The 21526-nt window shown below is 45.7% G+C and overlaps 1 protein-coding gene across 27 annotated transcripts in view; it reads left to right on the forward strand.

The window, feature by feature from the left end:
• Positions 1–1309: 1309 nt before the first annotated feature.
• Positions 1310–21526, forward strand: part of PUM1 (pumilio RNA binding family member 1) — a 136892-nt gene continuing 116675 nt past the window's right edge. For 21 of the 27 annotated variants that reach the window (XM_007979672.3, XM_007979674.3, XM_007979688.3 and 18 more), the window contains exons 1-2: positions 1310–1616; positions 8361–8734. In XM_007979672.3, coding sequence (XP_007977863.1) covers positions 1520–1616; positions 8361–8734 — 471 coding nt within the window. In that variant the 5' untranslated portion in view covers positions 1310–1519. Of the gene's footprint in view, positions 1690–8360; positions 8735–21526 lie in introns of all 27 variants that reach the window. The other 6 variants (XM_007979684.3, XM_007979686.3, XM_007979682.3 and 3 more) reach the window with 5 other exon arrangements.

A 21526-nucleotide genomic window follows, 5' to 3' on the forward strand; every position in this document is an offset into this window, starting at 1 on the left:
GGGTTCGAGTGATTCTCCTGCCTCAGCCTCCCGAGTAGCTGGGACTACAGACGCCCGCCACCATGCCCGGCTAATTTTTTTGTACTTTTAATAGAGATGGGGTTTCACCATGTTGGCCAGGATGGTCTCGATCTCTTGCCCTCTTAATCCACCCACCTTGGCCTCCCAAAGTGCTGGGATTATAGGCGTGAGCCACTGCGCCCGGCTGTGCATTGCAAACATTTTTTAGCCATTTGTTCTAGTTTGTTGATGGCATCTCTTCCTGTACAGATGTTTATATTTCTTTCAATCGTTTCTTTTGTGATCTTTTGATTTTGATTCATGAGTATAAACATTTTCCCTCCTCCAATTATAGAGCTTCCCCCCATATCTTCTTCTGGTCTTTTACAGCATTGTGATTTGTCTGTTTTCAATCTATTTTGAGTTTAGTTTGAGATAGTATGATCAAAGGCCGGGCACGGTGGCCCACGCCTGTAATCCCAGGACTTTGGAGGGCTGAGGTGGGCGGATCTCCTGAAGTCCGGAGTTTGAGATCAGCCTGACCAACATGGAGAAACCCTGTCTCTACTAAAAATACAAAATTAGCCGGGGGTGGTGGTGCATGCCTCTAATCCCAGCTACTAGGGAGGCTGAGGCGGGAGAATCGCTTGAACCCAAGTGGAGGTTGCAGTAAGCCGAGATCACGCCATTGCACTCCAGCCTGGGCAACAATGAACGAAACCCCGTCTCAAAAAATAATACTAAAAAAGAGATAGTATGACTATATCTTAACAAATACGAGTGATTTGAAAAGTCACTTTCATCAAGTGGCCAAATTTCCATTGATATTCGAAACTGGATAGAATAACAGCTAACATTAACATTCAGTGCTTACAAGCAGGGCAGTTTCATGTTCTTGGTTTAATGTTGTGGTGTTGCCATCTTGAAATTCGTAATAGTATTTGAACAAGGGACCCCGCATTTTTCATTCTGCACCGCACCTCGTCCTGTATGTTGTGGGACCGCTTACCAGGTCCAGGCACTGTACTAAGTACTTGACATACATTATTCCACTTAATCCTCCAGGCCATTCTGTTAAGTGGGGGTTACTTTCTTCTTCATTGTACAAATGTGGAAATGGAGGCAGGTCGATTTAAATAAGGCCACAGAGCTAGAAAGTTGCAGAGAAGGGGTTTGAACCCTGAACCTCCAGGGCCAGCGCCGTGCGGGTGACCGTCCGCGAACCCTGCAGGCTGTGGTGCTCGGGGACGAGCTTGAGAGGGCGCGGCGGGCGCAGGGTGCGCGTCCGAGACTCGGTCGAGCGTCACCTGCGCGACCCCGCGTGCCCAGCTCCGGGCCGTGTTCTCCCAGGTGCGGGCCGGCAGGACCCCGCCTTAGGCCCTGGCGGCGCGCGCTCGCCTAGCGGGCGGGCACTCGCGCGCAGCGTTTGTGTTGCCTGAGAGTTTCCCGAGTTCACACAGGCCCTGGGTTGGCATGGCAACCAGGCAACCTGTTCCAGAGCCGCCAGCCTTCTCCGCACATGCCGCCGCCACCGCCGGGGCCGGGGCCGGAGCCTATCCCAGGATGCACCGCGCCAGCCCAGTCCCCAGTGGGCCGCCATGTTGTCGGAGTGAAAGGTAAGGGGGAGCGAGAGCGCCGGAGAGAGAAGATCGGGGGGCTGAAATCCATCTTCATCCTACCGCTCCGCCCGTGAGTATCCGCACCCCACCGGCCCCAAACGCTGCTCCGGACCCCTAGCGAGCAGATTGTCCCTTCGTATTGGTGTTTGAGAGCGGTTGTGGGGGTGAGAAGGGCTTTGGAAAAGCCGCCGGGGCCCTGGCTGAGGCTTCTCACTCGCTGTTCCTCGTACATGTTTTGGAGTCAGCAGCAAGGCCCCTATTGTTATCAAAGGAGGGAGGGGGTGGGGAGCGGGGTCCAAGCTCGGAAAATGCTGGGGATTTAGGCCCGAGCCCAGGGCGTAGACGTGCCTCTACATTTTTTGCCTGGCCCTGTTGGGAACCACCGAAGATTGATGTTGCTATTCGGGTTTCTTTTTTTGATGGGTTTGCGAAGCCCCGAGTCTTCTGTGTGGCCATGGAGTGTAATTCTGTGCCACCCCGATTTCTTCGACTTCTTGAGCTTCCGTGGCAGCGCCGGTGGAGGAGGAACAATAAATCGCTTTAGAAGCAGCCGTGGCCCTTGTCCACAGGCGAGATTCACCGTGGGGGAACTTTGCGAGCCTTAAATGTGGAGAAGTGGCGATCAGGAAGTTTCAGAATGCTTTTTAGGCTCCTGGGTGCTGTGGCCTTTTGTTTCCGTGTGAGCTTGTGTTTTTGGTGGGTTCTTCCTCTTTGAGCCTCCCCGTGTTGGTGTATCTCTTAACTCAAAGAGGGGTTCACCCCTTGCTTGTAGGAAAATCTAGATACACAATACTAGATAGTTTTAGTCCTCACAAACGTGCTTGGTAAACATAGGTCATTTGTTTTACTTGTCAGTACCATTCCCACGTCAAGCGAGGAATACACTCCTGTAACTTTTCCCTCCTATAGCACCCCCCCGCCCCCGCCGAAAAAACAAAGCCAGAAACCCACACACAGCATTACCAGAGAAGGCTTTATCCTCCCGTAACTCTTAAAGGATTGTTACCTTTTATTGTTCAATTAAGAAAACACTGTTCTCAGCCCTCGATACCATTTTGCTCAATTCCTGTTATTACTGGGATTAATTAAGAATAAGATTTTATGAAGCTTTTCCTGGGTTCTGTTTTAAAGTCAGTTAACTTCTGAAACAATAGGCTTAGCATCTTGTTTTTTGAAAGCACCTAAAAACTTACCAGGACAGGCCAACCCTCAAGAAATGTAGCTTCCGATGCAGTTTTCGTAAGCAAAATAAACATTTTGACCCATTGCTAATTTTAACTTTATAAAACACTCGGGGGCTGTTGATTCTTTATCTGAGCTCTTTGGAAACGCTCTCCGGATTCTGAACTTTGAGTTAGTGTTTTGCTTTAGCCACAATTCATTTTGTTCAAGGCCACAGCTTTTTGAAGTTGGAATTTGTTTAGGTTTGAGATGAACTGCTTTAAAATAAATTTATGACCACAGAATATTTGTTAAGTGTGGTAAAAATAAACACCTTTTAAACCACTAAGCATTTTAGTAAAAGGTGAGCCATGGAAATAGATTGAACCGTGTTCCTTTGAATTCAACTCAATTAGTGATATTTTTAAAAACTTTGTAAACACTTGAAAGCTGAAAGAGTAGCTAGACTGAGCGCTGCTAGTTGCTTGAAGTACTTATAAGAAGTCATTTGTTAAAAAAAATCACATTTTAAATGCTACACCTAAGTTTTTAGTGAGCTTTTCTGATATTTAGGATACTGAGTTTTTAATTTTTGTGCCGTATTTGCCGAAATATTACAAAACTACCCTAGATACATGTTAATTGCTTAGGTATTTGCTCACTTTAAATTGTCCTGCCGGGTTTTCTCTCGTTTGAGAAACTGCCTTGCCTCTTTAGGTAAAGCAGGAAGTCTTAGGGCATACAGATAGCTTTACAAAAGCCAATTGTTTTGTTTGAACGTTTTTATAGGAGTCTTTCCTTCCCCCCATTCCTTTTAGAATGAAGTTGTGTTTAGTGTGCTTCAGTGATAAACTCCTCTTTTATGTGGATATCTTTGTTAGATAACTATTGTTTCTTTTAAAATTTTTTATTTGTATAATTTGTGAGGTTCAAGTGTAATTTTTACTTGGGTGTATTGCGTAGTGGTGAAGTCAGGACTTTTTGTGGGTCCATCACTGGAATACTGTACATTGTCCTCCTTAGGTAATCTCATTATCCTTCTCTCACCCTCCTAGATAACTATTTTGAGAAGGCTTTTTATTTCAGAAAAGATTGCTTTTGCTGTTTTAGGAATTCTGTTAGGGACTGGAGTTCCATTGCCTTAACTAAATTCTAAGACTCTTAAGCACGATGACTTTAAATTTACCAAAAACTTTTACATTTATCTCATTTTGATTAAGAAAAACCCAAAACATTGAGAGTCATAGAGGAAGGATTTCTTTCATTTTCTAGAGGAGGAAACAGGTTGTTGGTTTAGTGGCAGAACTTAGGTTTTGGAACCCGTGGCCTGCTCTAGAACAAAGATTGTTAGATCGAGATTTCCTTTTAGAACAAAATGGGACCGTCTAGTATTGGTACTGAGAGAGTAATGAATTCTTTAAAAAACCAAGCAGGGAGGCATTAGGCTGGTTTGCATTTTTGAAAGACCGATGGTGAAACAGGGCTATGACTTTTTGGTTTTGGTACTTGAGCATGGATTAGTGTCTAGGTTAGGCTACTCTAGAACCCTGCTAAGGTTCTGATGAATTGGAATTCTTAAGCTAGACTAGGCATTTCCAAATTAGGCTTTAAACAAATTACAAATTCCATTGTGTCTTCTTAGGCTGGCTTCAGAACATGAATTTACTTGTGAGAAGCAAATGCTACTTTATCAGGTTTATTTATGCAACAGAGAGATAGTAGATTTGTTATAAATTTGTATTTGAAGCATTGCAGTGGGAGTTGGGAGGAGAGATAAGGCATTTGTAGCAGTAGACTGTTAGGCTGATGGCTTTGAAATTAGACTGGTGGCTGTGGACAGGTATGTCCTAATTGGTAACTGATTTATTTACTCTGTAGGTTTTTTTTTTTTTTTTTTAAAGATGGAGTCTCACTCTGTTGCCCAGGCTGGAGTGCAGTGGCTGGATCTCAGCTCACTGCAACCTCCGCCTCCCGGGTTGAAGCGATTCTTCTGCCTCAGCCTCCCGAGTAGCTGGGACTACAGGCACGTGCCACCACACCTGGCTAATTTTTATATTTTTAGTAGAAACAGGGTTTCAGCATATAGGCCAGGCTGGTCTCGAATTCTGACCTTGTGATGTGCCTGCCTCCGCCTCCCAAAGTGCTGGGATTACCAGCATAAGCCACTGTGCCCACTTTGTAGCATTTTTTAAAAGCACCCACAGGCTGGTAAGTGTTCTATCTTAAATACAGATGTCGTTTTTGATTTTCAGTAACTTTAACGTTTCATAGTAACATTTCAGGGATTCTTTGTTGGTCTTCCAGAGGATACAAGTGAGAGATACTGTTGAGTTACTCCTGCAAGGGGTTAGTAGAAATAAGTAAGCTTGGGAACAGAACAGATTAGGGTTTGAATCCTTTCTCCGATACTTGCTAATTGAATGGCCTTGGACACACCACATTTTCCTCCTGTACCTTAGTGTTTTCATTTGTAAAATAGAAATAATAATGGCTACCTTTCAGTGCTTTTGTGATGAGACAATGTCTGCGATATATTTGTTACACTATTACCGTGTTGAAGCTTCTGTTTTTTGTTTGTTTTTGAGACAGGATCTCACTCTTGCCCTAGCAGGTGTGCAACCTCCCACTCCTGGGCTCAAATGATCTACTCACCTAAGCCTCCCGAGTAGCTGGGACTATAGGCACATGCCACCAGGCCTGGCTAATTATTTTTAGTAGAGATAGGTCTTGCTATGTTGCTCAGGCTGGTCTTGAACTCCTGGGCTCAAGCTATCTGCCCACCTCAACCTCCCAAAGTGCTGGGATTGTAGGTGTGAGCCACCACACCCAGCTGAGGCTTCTGGTTTTTATAGTGAGGCTTTCTTTTTTTTTTAATAATTAAAAATTTATTTATTTTATTTTATTTGTCTTTTTTTGAGACAGAGTCTCGCTGTGTCGCCCAGACTGGAGTGCAGTGGCACGATCTCGGCTCACTGCAACCTCCACCTCCCTGGTTCAAGTGGTTCTCCTGCCTCAGCCTCCTGAGTAGCTGGGATTACAGGTGTGTGCCACCATGCCTGGCTAATTTTTGTGTTTTTTTTTTTTTTTTTTTTTTTTTGAGACGGAGTCTGGCTCTGTCGCCCAGGCTGGAGTGCAGTAGCCGGATCTCAGCTCACTGCAAGCTCCGCCTCCCGGGTTTACGCCATTCTCCTGCCTCAGCCTCCGGAGTAGCTGGGACTACAGGCGCCCGCCACCTCGCCCGGCTAGTTTTTTGTATTTTTAGTAGAGACGGGGTTTCACCGTGTTCGCCAGGATGGTCTCGATCTCCTGACCTCGTGATCCGCCCGTCTCGGCCTCCCAAAGTGCTGGAATTACAGGCTTGAGCCACCGCGCCCGGCCAATTTTTGTGTTTTTAGTAGAGACAGGGTTTCACCATGTTAGCCAGGATGGTCTCGATCTCCTGACCTCATGATCTGCCTGCCTCAGCCTCCCAAAGTGCTGGGATTGCAGGCATAAGCCACCGTGCCCGGCCTCTTAGAGCCTTATTTCTTAGAGCTGGCCTTCTTAGAGCCTTATTTCTTAATAAAGCAATAGAGATGGGGGTCTCACTGTGTTGCCCAGGCTGGTCTTCAGCTTCTGGCTCAAGCGATTCTCCCTGCCTAAGTCTCCAAGGGTGCTGGGATGACAGGAGTGAGCCACCGTGCCCAGCCTGTAGTGAGGCTTTCTATACTAATATAAAGTGTTTAAATTTGGTTTGGTCTCATCCTGTTTATAGTAGTTGAAGTACTAATGGCATAATGCGATTACAAATAATAGTTGTAAGTTACTGGTAAAAATATTGATGCTTTTAAAAATCAGTAACAACTGAGGAGAGGGCTTAGGCTAAGAGCATTCTGCTGCTGTTCTTGGTCAGAGGGTCTTACTGTTTCTTTAAGGAGTATCCTATCAATATATTGGAGGTTTTTTCTTTTTTTTTAATGAGATAGAGTCTTGATTTGTCGCCCAGGCTGGAGTGCAGTGGTGCGAATTTGGCTCACTGCAACCTCCGCCTCCCGAGTTGAAATGATTCTCTTGCCTCAGCCTCCCAAGTAGCTGGGAAGTGTATACCACCACACCCAGCTAACTTTTGTATTTCCAGTAGAGATGGGGTTTCATAATGTTGGCCATGCTGGTCTCGTACTCCTGACCTCAAGTAATATACCCGCCTTGGCCTCCAAAGTGTTGGGATTATAGGCGTGAGCCACCTCACCTGGCCAATGTGTTGGACCCTTTTTTTTTTTTTTTTTTTGAGACGGAGTCTCGCTCTGTCGCCCAGGCTGGAGTGCAGTGGCCGGATCTCAGCTCACTGCAGGCTCCGCCTCCCTGGTTTATGCCATTCTCCTGCCTCAGCCTCCTGAGTAGCTGGGACTACAGGCGCCCGCCACTTTGCCCGGCTAGTTTTTTGTATTTTTTAGTAGAGATGGGGTTTCACCATGTTAGCCAGGATAGTCTCAATCTCCTGACCTTGTGATTTGCCTGTCTCGGCCTCCCAAAGTGCTGGGATTACAGGCTTGAGCCACCGCGCCTGGCCAATATGTTGGACACTTTAAGGGATCCTTTCAAATTAGACAAGCTGAGCCACAATGCTAATTATATATGGGTTTAGGCTTTTGTTTACTTATTAGCATATGTCTGCTCCAGCTGTAAAGTTGTGATTTATTTATTTATTTATTTATTTAATTTATTTTTTGAGACAGAGTCTCACTCTGTCGCCCAGGCTCGAGTGCAGTGGCGCGATCTCGGCTCACTGCAACCTTTGCCTCCTGGATTCAAGCCATTCTCCTGCCTCAGCCTCCGGAGTAGCTGGGATTATAGGCACCCAGCATCATGCCTGGCTGATTTTTATATTTTTAGTAGAGATGGGGTTTCACCATGTTGGCCAGACTGGTCTCGAACTCCTGACGTCAGGTGATCCACCCACCTCGGCCTCCCAAAGTGCTGGGATTACAGGCATGAGCCAGCACACCCAGCCGAAGTTGTGATAGTTTTAAAAAGGCTTTTGGGGCTGGGCGCGGTGGCTCACACCTGTAATCTCAGCACTTTGGGAGGCCGAGGCGGGCAGATCACCTGAGGTTGGGAGTTCAAGACCAGCCTGGCTGACATGATTAAACCCGTCTCTACTAAAAATACAAAAAATTAGCCGACCGTGGTGGTGGGTGCCTGTAGTACCAGCTACTCCGGAGGCTGAGGCAGAAGAATCGCTTGAATCTAGGAGGCGGAGGTCGCAGTGAGCTGAGATCGCGTCATTGCACCTCAGCCTGGGCAACAAGGGCAAAACTCTGTCTCAAAAAAAAAAAAAAAAGCTTTTGTTAATTTAGAAACTGTCAGTTGGTTTGAGGTATAAATAAGTTGGGTAGATTGATAGAAGTCTAACATGTTGGTTAACAACATAAACTTCCCTGAAGTTATAATATTGAGTTCTAATCTCAATACCGTGCCAGAGTGCATGCCACTAATGATATTTATTTATTGCAAAAGATGTGGGGTTCATGTTTTTATCTTGGTGTATTTTATGTTTCAAGAGATGCAAATATTAAACATTTGTAACCTATTTGTCCTTAGGTGTTGGTGGAATGAGCGTTGCATGTGTCTTGAAGAGAAAAGCAGTGCTTTGGCAGGACTCTTTCAGCCCCCACCTGAAACATCACCCTCAAGAACCAGCTAATCCCAACATGCCTGTTGTTTTGACATCTGGAACAGGGTCGCAAGCGCAGCCACAACCAGCTGCAAATCAGGCTCTTGCAGCTGGGACTCACTCCAGCCCTGTCCCAGGATCCATAGGAGTTGCAGGCCGTTCCCAGGACGACGCTATGGTGGACTACTTCTTTCAGAGGCAGCATGGTGAGCAGCTTGGGGGAGGAGGAAGTGGAGGAGGCGGCTATAATAATAGCAAACATCGATGGCCTACTGGGGATAACATTCATGCAGAGCATCAGGTAAAAAAAAGTTCACTATTTCAGCTTTGGCATTCCTTTATAATCACTGTCCACTTAGGATATCTGCTTTCAATGAATGTCTTTAAAAACTTAAATTGCTAATTTCATTTGGTACAAACAGTTACTTGTTTTAAAGGTTGATCGTTGTAATACTGTTACTGGGTCATTTATCATTCTGGTGCTAAATAGTAAATAGCCACTTCATTCATTCATTCGAGATGGAGTCTCGCTCTGTCACCCAGGCTGGAATGCAGTCCAGTCTCGGCTCACTGCATCCGCTGCCTCCCAGGTTCAAGCAATTCTCCTGCCTCAGCCTCCTGAGTAGCTGGGACTACAGGCGTGCACCACCACGCCTGGCTGATTTTGTATTTTCAGTAGAAACGGGGTTTCACCATGTTGGCCAGGCTGGCCTTGAACTCCTGACCTCAAGTGATCTGCCGGCTTCGGCCTCCCAAAGTGCTGGGACTACAGTTGTGAGCCACCCACGCCTGGCCTATACAATGCATTTTTAAGAACACTTTTTTGGAACAAAGGATACTTTTTTTTACTATTGATACAAGAACTGCTGGGGTTGTTTATAGGACAGATACATATTTTTGAATCTTTTCTCTTGGGTGTGGGTGACTTGATTTTAAGATGTTGTAGTTGAAAGTAGGGGAAGTTGATAACATCAGCTGCTCAAGTGAAATTTATTTGAAATGCGACTGATATATTGTGTCAGAGAGCAGTGGTTGTGGCTTTTAGGTTTTAACCACCTTTGTCCTCTTGTTATTGTTTAGTTTTTAATTTTAGCATGTTTAGTCTTATAAATCTAAAACCAAAGTGGGAATCATAGCATATTTTACTGAGAAGAGAGGTTAGCCTGATCATGTTTCCTGACTTCTTGATAGTGACCAACTAAAAGATTATAGACTGTTTTGATCAGGGTACTCTCTGAAATTGGGTATAGGTTGAATTTGGAAAGGTTCATTTTGTGTCACCCATCTGAGTACTGATTAGTGAGAACTGACATTTTTCATTAGGACTCTAATCCTTCTGTTTTACTTCAGAAAAAATCAGGTACAAACATACCTGCAAGTCTGAATTTATTATACTTCCTCTGAACCCCCCAAAAGTGAACCATAGTTTTTTCTCTTTTTTTTTTTTTTTTTTTGAGACGGAGTCTCGCTCTGTCACCCAGTCTGGAGTGCAGTGGCGCCATCTCAGCTCACTGCAGCTTCACCGTCCCAGGTTGAAGCAGTTCTCCTGCCTCACCCTCCCGAGTGAGATTACAGACACCCACCTCCATGCCTGGCTAATTTTTGTATTTTTAGTAGAGAGGGGGTTTCACCATGTTGGCCAGTCTGGTCTTGAACTCCTGAGTTCAAGTGGTCCACCTGCCTCGGCCTCCCAAAGTGCTGGGATTACAGGTGTGAGCCACCGCGCCCAGCCTTTTTTTTTTTTTTTGAGACAGGGTCTGGCTCTGTCATCCAGGCTGGAGTGTGGTGATGTGATCTTGGCTCACTGCAACCACGGCCTCCCTGGTTCAAGTGATCCTCCCACCTCAGCCTCCTGAGTAGCTGGGGACTACAGGTGTGCAACACCACACCCGGCTACTTTTTGTATTTTTTGTAGAGACCGGGTTTTGCCATGTTGGCCAGACTGGTCTCAAACTCCTGGGCTCAAAGTGATCTACCCACCTTGGACTCCCAGAGTGCTGGGATGACAAGTGTGAGCCACTGCACCTGGCCACTTCTTTACCATAGTAGAAACAAAGACAGGCTGGTTGCAGTGGCTCACGCCTGTCATCCCAGCACTTTGGGAGGCCAAGGTAGGTCGATCACCTCAGGTCAGGAGTTCGAGACCAGTCTGACCAACATGGTGAAACCCCGTCTCTACTAAAAATGCAAAAATTAGCCAGGCATGGTGGCGCATGCCTGTAATCCCAGCTTTTTGGGAGGCTGAGGCAGGAGAGTCACTTGAATCTGTGACAGGGAGTTTGCAGTGAGCTGAGATCTTGCCATTGCACTCCAACCTGGGCAATGGGTGAAACTCCATCTCAAAAAAATAAAGTAAAAAATTAGCTGGGCGTGGTGGCACATGCCTGTGGTCCCAGCTACTTGGGAGGCTGAAGTGGAAGGATTGCTTGAGCCTGGGCGGCAGAGGTTGCAGTGAATAGAAATCATGCCACTGCACTTCAACTTGGGCAACAGAGTGTATCAAAAAAAACAAAAAAACAAACAAAAAACGAAAAAAGAGGAGATTTTCGGCTGGATGTGGTGGCTCATGCCTGTAATCCCAACACTGGGAGGTCAAGGGCAGGTGGATCACCTGAGGTTAGGAGTTAAAGACCAGCCTGGCCAACATGGTGAAACCCTGTCTCTACTAACAATACAAAAAAATTAGCCTGGCTTGGTGGTGCACACCTGTAATCCCAGCTCCTCAGGAGGCTGAGGCAGGAGAATCGCTTGAACCCGGCAGTGAGCAGAGATCACACCATTGCACTCCAGCCTGAGTGACAAGAGCGAAACTCTTGTCTCCAGAAAAAAAAAAAAAAATTTTCTCTTTCTTTGGGATGAAGATATGTACAGAATTTGGTGATTGAATTAGAAATCTTATATCCTGGAAAGATGAAGTAATGGAGGAAAAGTGCAGAGTGGCTCTGGTTTGGGACGCGGTGATTACATTTGATAGTACACCTATTGAGTTTGAGGTAGAAGCAGAATATCTAGGTGTGTACTGTAGGCAGCTCTACATGTAGCGGGAGATCAAGGTAGGAGGTATTTAATTTGCGTGGCATCTGTGTAGGGGGCAAAAACAAACCCTGTAATCTCTGTACTGTTTGGCTAAACGTTATTTAAAAATCATAAACATTGTTTTTTTAAAATCTGTAATAAAGATCTATAAGATCTTTTGTTGTGTTTCCTAATGATAGACTGATGGGCGAAAGCTGAAAGGAGAGTCAAGGTACCTGGCCTGTTCTTTGCTAGGTGAGCAAATCAAACTCTAGGTCAGTCCTTGGCAGAGCTCTAAGATCTGATTATTGCTGTGCAAGTTAACAAGCATTTATTGAAGGCTTACTCAGGCCTCTGTCTTACACTGAGCCCTATCATAAGGAATCACATCTGACTTACTGAGCAGTTTTATCCAGGTCAGTTAGCAAACTTGAGTTAATAATTGTAAATGGCAAAACCTGTTTCCCACCCAGGTGGCCTAAACCAGTGACCTTGGAATTGGCATTCATCATTACAACATAATTCTTTGGGCTGGACACATGAAATAGTGAACAGTGTTGGGGAACTCAGGGTAGTTGGTATGTTGCAGTTGTGGACCACCCACAGATTACTTTTCTGTAGTCATTATAGTGTATTGTACTGGTTTTAGTGTTGTTCTCACCTTCTGGACTGAACTATTCTAGATCAGAGACTTGTGTTTTTCATGCCCCTTTTCCAGGAGGTATTATGAAACTTTCGTGTTGATTGAATGAGGGAAGACCAGAGTTTCTTCAGTTTTGCGCTCAGGTAAATGAGTGGATCTTACAGCTCAGCCATCCTGCTGGGAAACACATGGCAACAGGTAGAGGCCACTTGGATAGGCAACTGTGGTGAGGGTAGTATAATTGAAGAGCAAAGGGGCACATCTCTAGGTGGAGAATCTTTGCCCTTATTAGCCACTGTTACTGGTAGGAGGTGTAAGAGGGTGCCTGATCTGTCATGCGGTCCAGAGTGGAAAAGAGGTTGAGAACCACTGATGATAATGGAAACATTTATTATGTTCTAAGCATTGGGCTATTGTATTTCCTGTACTTAATCCTTTCAGCAATCCTGTGAAGGAGATAAATATCCTTTTTTGAAAAGTGAGAAACTGAGCCTTTGTTACCAGGTAATACCTGGTTTTTGAAATCAGTCTTTGATTCCAGTGTCCATGTTCAGATCTATTTCTGCTTGCCTAGGCAAGATAAACCAGACAAAACTATGCCACCAAGTGGCACATTACAGGGCCAAAGAATTGTTTTGCCATGATTTTGCTTGAAATTTAGAGATCGTAAACTTTAATAATAATGAGATGAATACAAATGTTGACCATTCTCCTATAATTGCAGGAGTACTTCCCCCCAGCTCCCAAAAGCAGTAATGGTAAAGTCCATTTTTCTTCAGCTCTGTTTTTTATTACATATGGTGTTCTAAGTGGTAATGTGGATGGAAACTTATCTCTGTAGAGACAGAATGACTCAATATAAAGTGATCCTATTGCCAGTTCATTCTACCCTACCACTGGGCCCTTTTTTTTTTTTTTTTTCTTTAAATGGCCCTTTGGCCATAATGGAACAGAGTTTAAGATCAAATTGGCAGGATGCTTTCACCAGTGAACTAGTGAAGTAAAGAATATCACAGGCTGTGATGCCAGTAGTGTTGGAGTGAGGGGAACTCCTTATCATGCCAGGTACTTTTTCTCTCATAATTACTCCCTTTTAAGAGCAATCGCTTTTACACTTTTTTCTTTTTATTTATTGAGACAGGGTTTTGCTCCTGTTGCCCAGGCTGGAGTGCAGTGGGCACTATCTAGGCTCACTGCAACCTCTGCCTCCCCGGCTCCAGCAATTCTTCTGCCTTAGCCTCCCTTTGCTGGAACCACAGGCGCACGCCACAACGCCTAGATCATCATTGTATTTTTTGTAAAGATGGAGTTTCACCATGGTCAGGCTGGTCTCAAACTCCCTTTTTTTTTTTTTTTTTTTTTTTTTTTTTTTTTTTTGAGATAGAGTCTCGCTCTGTAGTCTAGGCTAGAGTGCAGTGGTGCGATCTCAGCTCACTGCAACCCTCCTGGGTTCAAGTGATTCTCCTGCCTCAGTCTCCCCAGTAGCTGGGACTACAAGTGTGCACCACCATGCCTGGCTAATTTTGTATTTTTAGTAGAGACGAGCTTTCACCATGTTGGCCAGGCTAGTTTCAAACTCCTGACCTCAGGTGATCTGCCCGCCTCAGCCTCCCAAAGTGCTGAGATTATAGGCGTGAGCCACCATTCCTGACCCACTTGTATACTTACATTGAAAAGTTTTTCATCTTTTGGCTGGATGCAGTGGCTCACACCTGTAATCCCAGCACCTTGGGAGGCCGAGGAGGATGGATGGTTTGAGCCCCCAGGAGTTCTAGAGCAGCCTGGACAACATGGTGATAGCTCGTCTCTGCAGAATACACACAAATTAGCCAGGCATGGTGGCGCTGTGCCTGTGGTCCCAGCTCCTTGGAGGACTGAGGTAGGAGGATCACTTGAGCCCATGAGAAGCCCTTTTGAAGTTAGGATTTTCCTGTTTGATGTATCAAATCCTCTTAGTGATTGAGTTTTTCTCTCTTTTTTTTATTGAGATGGAGTTTCACTCTGTTGCCCAGGCTAGAGTTCAGTGGCTCAATCTTGGCTCACTGCAGCCTCTGCCTCTCAGGTTCAAGTGAATCTCCTGCCTCAGCCTCCTGAGTAGCTGGGATTACAGGCAACCGCCATCATGCCCGGCTAATTTTTTTTTTTTTTTTTTCTTTTGTAGAGATGGGGTTTCACCATGTTGCCCGGCTGGTCTCGAGCTCCTGACCTCAGGTGTTCCGCCCGCCTCGGCCTCCCAAAGTGCTGGGATTACAGGCATGAGCCACTATTCCTGGCCTAAAACATGCAAGCTCTAGCTCTTTACGGTCTTTCCGTATTTTTCTTTTTTTCTACTTTAATAATAGGGCGCGGTGGCTCAAGCCTGTAATCCCAGCACTTTGGGAGGCTGAGACGGGCGGATCACGAGATCAGGAGATCGAGACTATCCTGGCTAACACGGTGAAACCCCGTCTCTACTAGAAAAATACAAAAAACTAGCCGGGCGAGGTGGTGGGCGCCTGTAGTCCCAGCTACTCGGGAGGCTGAGGCAGGAGAATGGCATAAACCTGGGAGGCACAGCTTGCAGTGAGCTGAGATCAACCCGGGAGGCGCAGCTTGCAGTGAGCTGAGATCCGGCCACTGCACTCCAGCCTGGGCAGCAGAGCGAGACTCTGTCTCAAAAAAAAAAAAAAAAAAAAGAAACATCATTTGGTATAATACATAAAATTGTTGTATCTGGTACAGGTAGAAACTTTAGAGCCCTCATTTTTGGGCCAAATTGAGGTCTTTGGAGGGAAGTAAGGGAAAGAAGTCTCATGAAAAAAAAATTTTTTTGTTTTGCCTGTACAATTATACCCACAGTGTACAATTAGATAATGCGGACCCGGCGTGGTGGCTCATGCCTGTAATCCCAGCCCTTTGGGAGGCTGAGGTCAGGCGTTTGAGACCAGCCAACGTGGTGAAACCCCGTCTCTACCAAAAATACAAAAATTAGCCACATGTGGTGGTGCGTGCCTGTAATCCCAGCTACTCAGGAGGCTGAGGCAGGAAAATCACTTGAATCCGGGGGAGGGGGCAGAGGTTGCAGTGAGCCGAGATCCCACCACTGCACTCCAGCCTGGGTGACAGGGAAACTCCATCTCAAAAAAAAAGAAAAAGGATGATGGATATTGGGCCAGGCGTGGTGGCTTGTGCCTGTAATCCCAGCACTTTGGGAGGCCGAGGTGGGCGGATCACTTGAGGCCAGGAGTTCGAGACCAACCTGGGCAACATGGTGAAACCCTGTCTCTACTAAAAATACAAAAACTAGCCGGGCGTCGTGGTGCGTTATTGTAATTCCAGCTGCTCGAAAGGCTGAGGCATGAGAATTGCTCTAACCCAGGAGGTAGGGCAGAGGTTGTAGTGAGCGGAGATCGCGCCCCTGCACTCCAGCCTGGGCGACAGAGCAAGACACTATCTCAAAAAAAAAAAAAAAGAGATAATGGATATGGAGCAAAATACTAGAAAACAAAGCTGGGTACATTGGCTCCTGCCTCTAATCCCAGATACTCAGGAGGCTGAGTCAGGAGGATTGCTTGAGGCCAGGAGTTTGAGACCAGCCTGGGCAATATAATGAGACACTGTCTCTACAATAAAAAGGAAAAAAATTAGCTGGGCGTGGTGGCATATGCCTGTAGTCCTACTCAGGAAGCTGAGGCGGGAGGATCGCTTGAGCCCAGGGAGTTCAGGCACTCCAGCCTGTGTGAGAGTGAGATCCTGTCTCTTTGGGAAAAAAAAAAAAAAAAGAATGAAATAAAGGAAATTATAAAAAACAAATACTAGGAAACACTAGAAAACACATCTTCTCACCCAAATGAGTTGTCTATTTAAAAATGTTACTTATTTTGGGCTGGGCACAGTGGCTCACACCTGTAATCGCAGCACTTTGGGAAGCTGAGGCGGGCAGATCACGAGATCAGGAGATCGAGACCATCTGGCTAACATGGTGAAACCCCATCTCTACTAAAAATACAACAAATTAGCCGGGCGTGGTGGCGGGCGCCTGTAGTCCAAGCTACTTGGGAGGCTGAGGCAGGAGAATGGCACGAACCTGGGAGGTGGAGCTTTGCAGTGAGCCGAGATCACACCACTGCACTCCAGCCTGGACGACAGAGCAAGACTCCATCTAAAAAAAAAAAAAACAAACTTAGTTTGACAGTAATTTTTATACCTTTAGATTTTTTTTTTTCCTGAATGACATTGAAAATTTCATTACTAAAAGCCGAAGGTCAAGTCTTTGACTTGAGAGTGTTTTATTCTTGTATTGTGAAATCTGTTTTCTGTGTAAACTGCTGTGGGATAGATAAAGTGGTTGATGAAATAGGGCAAAAAATTTAAAGTCGATTGGCTGAACTGTAGCCTCTGTACTGGATTATGAGGGACAGAGATAGGTAGAAGCTCTGCCCTGGGGGAAGGGAAATTTGGAGGACAATTCCACTGAGTTTACCCACTTTGCTTACACTCTTTTAGCACTAGGATATGTCGTATTCACCATACATTGACTGCCTATGGGAGATAATTCCAGAGAGCCAGGCAAAACTCAGTGGATGAGGCTGGGTGCAGTGGCTCATGCCTGTAATCCCAGCACTTTGGGAGGCGAAGGCGGGCGGATCACCTGAGGTCAGGAGTTCGAGACAGGCCTGACCAACGTGGAGAAACCCCATCTCTACTAAAAATACAAAATTAGTGGGGCGTGGTAGCACACGCCTGTAATCCCAGCTACTTGGGTGGCTGAGGCAGGAGAATTGCTTGAACCCGGGAGGTAGAGGTTGCGGTGAGCGGAGATCGTGCCATTGCACTCTACTCTGGGCAACAAGAGTGAAACACCATTCCCCCCCCCCCCCCAAAAAAATTCAGTGGATGAATATATTTTGACTCCACTTGTACCTTCTCTTTTTCACTTGGTGTGGCCATCTTACAATGATATTCTGATACCCACCCCTGACGTGTCAACCAGTCTTACTCTTCAGTGCTGTTAATCTTTTTTCCTGAAGGGTTTTAAAATTTTTATTTTTATTATATATTAGAAAAAGAGCTACCATGGTTTCTTGGATTGGGTGGATGCCTTGGATAATCCATTCAAGGAAGATCACTTCATCCAACTTAATGCAGCCCAACTTAATGAAACCCATTTTCTTCGCTTACTGATGGAAACACTGATGGGGCATATTGAGGCCGTAATTTGGATCAGATCTTGCTGGTCTGAGCATACGCAACAAGAGAGAGAACCCTGGCTGAATTTTTGCGAGTGGCTCCAGTAGAGCTGCTGGTGACCCATCTTGCTCTCAGGAGAGCAATGAGGCAAAAGGAAAGCGCTCCGGTTAATTTTTATACCTTGTAATTAATAGGAACTACTATGTTAAACTGGGAGGGAGCCCAAGTATTTCCCAAACTGGGGAGTCTCGACATTCCTAGAAATGTCTTTCTGTTGTACCTGCTAATGGACTCTCTTAGACAGTGAATCTTGTCTTTTGGGTAGATTGCCTTAGCATTTGTGCTAGTAGCATTTAGTTAACGTGTCAAAGCTGAATAATCCGTCTTTCATATTTTGTTGCTCTTAGGCATATACTCTTAGAGCCTTTTCATTATACTCAGAATTCACAAGGCTTAACATTATGTACTTGGTCAAAAGAATCATCAGCAGGCCTTCTTCAACTATAACTTTTTTTTTTTCTTGAGACAGAGTCTTACTTTGTCACCCACTGGCACTATCTGGGCTGGCTCACTGCAACCTTTGCTGCCTGAGTTCAAGTGATCTGGTGCCTCAGCCTTCTGAGTAGCTGGGATTATAGGGTTGTACCACCATGCCCAGCTAATTTTTGTATTTTTAGTAGGGACAGGGTTTCGCCATGTTGTCCAGGCTGGTTTTAAACTCCTGACCTCAAGCAGTCCTCCCGCCTTGGCCTCCCAAAGTACTAGGATTAAAGGTGTGAGCCACAGTGCCCGGCCTGACTATAACTTTAACCTAGCCTGATTATAACTTGAATTACCTTGTTCCAGTATAAACAAAAGAAGTTCAGCTGGTCACGATTGGCTCATGCCTGTAATCTCAGCACTTTGGGAGGCCGAGGTGGGTGAATCACCTGAGGTCAGGAGTTCGAGACCAGCCTGGCCAACATGGTGAAACCCCATTTCTACTAAAAAATACAAAAATTAGCCAGGTGTGGTGGTGGGTGCCTGTGGTCCCAGCTACTTGGGAGGCTGAGGCAAGAGAATCGCTTGAACCTGGGAGGCAGAGATTGCAGTGAGCTGAGATCACACCACTGCACTCCAGCCTGGGTGACAGAGCAAGACTCCATCTCAAAAAAAAAAAAAGGTTCAGTCAGATGCTCTTCTCTAATGCCGAATGGTACTTGATTGTATATGCCTCTGAAATGGCAGTTTGTAGAGATATTTGTGATGTATCTCTTTACCTTCTTTAATTTTAAAAGGTTTTTTTTTAATTTTTATTTTTTTGTGATGGAGTTTCATCCATTCACCTAGACTGGAGAGAAGTGGCAGGATCTCAGATCACTGCAACCTCCGCCTCCTGGGTTCAAGCAGTTCTCCTGCTTCAGCCTCATGAGCAACTGGGATTATACGTGTCCGCTCCCATGCCCTGCTAATTTTTTTTTTTTTTTTTTTTTGGAGACAACAGAGTCTTGCTCTGTTGCCCAGGCTGGAGTGTAGTTGCTTGATCTCGGCTCACTGCAACCTCTGCCTCCCGGGTTCAAGCAGTTCTTGTGCCTTAACTTCCTGAGTAGCTGGGATTACAAGCATGTGCCACCATGCCCGGCTACTTTTTCTATTTTTGGTAGAGACAGGATTTCACCATGTTGGGCAGGCTGATCTCGAACTCCTGACCTCAAGTGATCCACCTGCCTCGGCCTCCCAGAGTGCTGGGATTATAGGCATGGGTTACCGCCCCTGGCAAATTTTTGTATTTTTTGTTTGTTTTTTTATTTTTTGAGATAGAGTTTCACTGTCACCCAGGCTGGAGTGCAGTGGCACTATCTCGGCTCACTGCAACCTCCTCCTCCTGGGTTCAAGTGATTCTCCTGCCTCAGCCTCCTGAGTAGCTGGGATTAATGGCGTGCTCCGTCATGCCCAGCTCATTTCTGTATTTTTGGTAGAGGCGGGATTTTGCCATATTGGCCAGGCTGGTCTTGAACTCCTGACCTCAGGTGATCCACCTGCCTCAGCCTCCCAAAGTGCTAGGATTACAGGCATGAGCCACCGCACCCATCTTCAAAAGGTTTTTGATGTGAAATTAGTAAAAGTTATATGATAGGTGGTAGTGAGATGTGACCATGGGAATAAAAGGTCATGATAGGAAAATTAATTGGAGTAAAGTTAGATATATGTACCAGAATAATGGGTTATAGAATTTACCCTAATGGGCTGGGCACGGTGGCTCAAGCCTGTAATCCCAGCACTTTGGGAGGCTGAGGCAGGCGGATCATGAGATGAGGAGATCGAGACCGTCCTGGCTAACACAGTGAAACCCTGTCTGTACTAAAAATACAAAAAATTAGCCAGATATGGTGGCACGCACCTGTAGTCCCAGCTACTTGGGAGACTGAGGCAGAAGAATTTGTTGAACCTGGGAGGCGGAGGTTGCAATGAGCCAAGATCTCACCGTTGCACTCCAGCCTGGGCAACAGAGCGAGACATTGTCTCAAAAAAAAAAAAAAAAAAAAATAGTACTTTGATGGTCCTGGTGGCTGAAGAGAAGAGGAAAGCATAATGAATCATGAGATTCTTACTTGGAGGAAAAAACAGCAGTTAGGAAGCGTTGTATTTTGAATTTCAGTTACAGATATGGTTGAAGTGCTTTCTAAACTGTAAAGTAGTAAGATTTTTATTTTATTTATTTATTTATTTATTTTATTTTATTTTATTATTTTGAGACAGAGTCTCCCTCTGTTGCCTAGGCTGGAGTGCAGTGACGCTGTCTCGGCTCACTGCGAGCTCTGGGTCACTGCAAGCACTGCCTCCTGGGTTCATGCCATTCTCCTGCCTCAGCCTCCCGAGTAGCTGGGACTACAGGTGCCTGCCACCACACCTGGCTAATTTTTGTATTTTTAGTAGAGACTGGGTTTCACCGTGTTAGCCAGCATGGTCTCGATCTCCTGACCTTGTGATCTGCCAGCCTTGGCCTCCACAAAGTGCTGGTATTACAGGCATGAGCCACTGCACTTGGCCGTTTTAAAATTTTTTAAACGGAGCCTCACTCTTGTCACCTAGGCTGTATAGTGCAGTGGTATGATCTCGGCTCACTGCAACCTCCACCTCCTGGGTTCAAGCCATTCTCCTGTCTCAGCCTCCCCAGTAGCTGGGATTACAGGCATGTGCCACCACACCCAGCTAATTTTTGTACTTTTAGTAGAGATGGGGTTTCACCATGTTAGCCAGGATGATCTCGAACACCTGACCTGAGGTGATCACCCGCCTCCACCTCAAAAAGTGCTGGGATTACAGGAGTGAGCCACTGCGCCCAGCCAGTAGGATGTTATTACTTGTTTTTCATCACATCTTTCTGTATTTTCAGAAGACACACATATCTTTGGTGCATGTGCCCATTTTCTCTCAGGCAACAGCATTAGCTGAATACTCTGCAGGCTAAGCCTGAGTACAAAATTAGGTTTCTGGGTGTGTGGAAAGAATACTTTAAAAATTAGAATCTAGTTATTCACTCTTGTGAAAGGACTTAAACATTCATGCAGGATGAAAGAACTGACAACATAATGCCAGGAGAGGAGTCAGTGCTGAAGTGCTGAGGGTAGGGTAAATCATCTTTTTTTTTTTCTCTTGAGAGATTTCTGGTCCCCTTTTTGTTTTTTACATTCAGTTTCTTTGACTTCTGGATATTGTAAAGAGCCATAGTAGCACTGTGGCTTCAGCTCAGTGTGTAGTTGTTGGCTGCCCTGGCATTTTGCTCCTTGCTGTGAATATAATCTTTTTTTGAGATTGGGTCTCGCTCTGTCACCCAGGCTGGAGTGCAATGGTGCGATCTTGGCTCACCACAACTTCTGCCTCCTGGGTTCAAGTGAGTCTACTGCTTCAGCCTCCTGAATAGCTGGGACTACAGGTGTGCACCACCATGCCTGACTACTTTTTGTATTTTTAGTAGTGATGGGATTTCACTATGTTGGCCAGGCTGGTTTTTGAACTCCTGATCTTATGGTCCGCCCGCCTTGGCCTCCCAAAGTGCTGAGGTTACAGGCGTGAGCCACTGCGCCTGGACTGCTGTGAATATAGTCTTAGACCTCCATGTAAGAAGTGGTGGGGTCAGTGATTGGCAATAGGTTGGGTAAGTTTAATGCTTGGGAATTTGGTTAAAGAACTTGCCCCTGAATGGTGTACATGTGTTGGTACTTGCAGTTGGGCCATGCGCGGTGGCTCATGCCTGTAATCCCAGCACTTTGGGAGGCGGAGGTG

Source organism: Chlorocebus sabaeus, chromosome 20 (assembly GCF_047675955.1).
Source record: "Chlorocebus sabaeus isolate Y175 chromosome 20, mChlSab1.0.hap1, whole genome shotgun sequence".
Taxonomy (NCBI): Eukaryota; Metazoa; Chordata; class Mammalia; order Primates; family Cercopithecidae; genus Chlorocebus; species Chlorocebus sabaeus.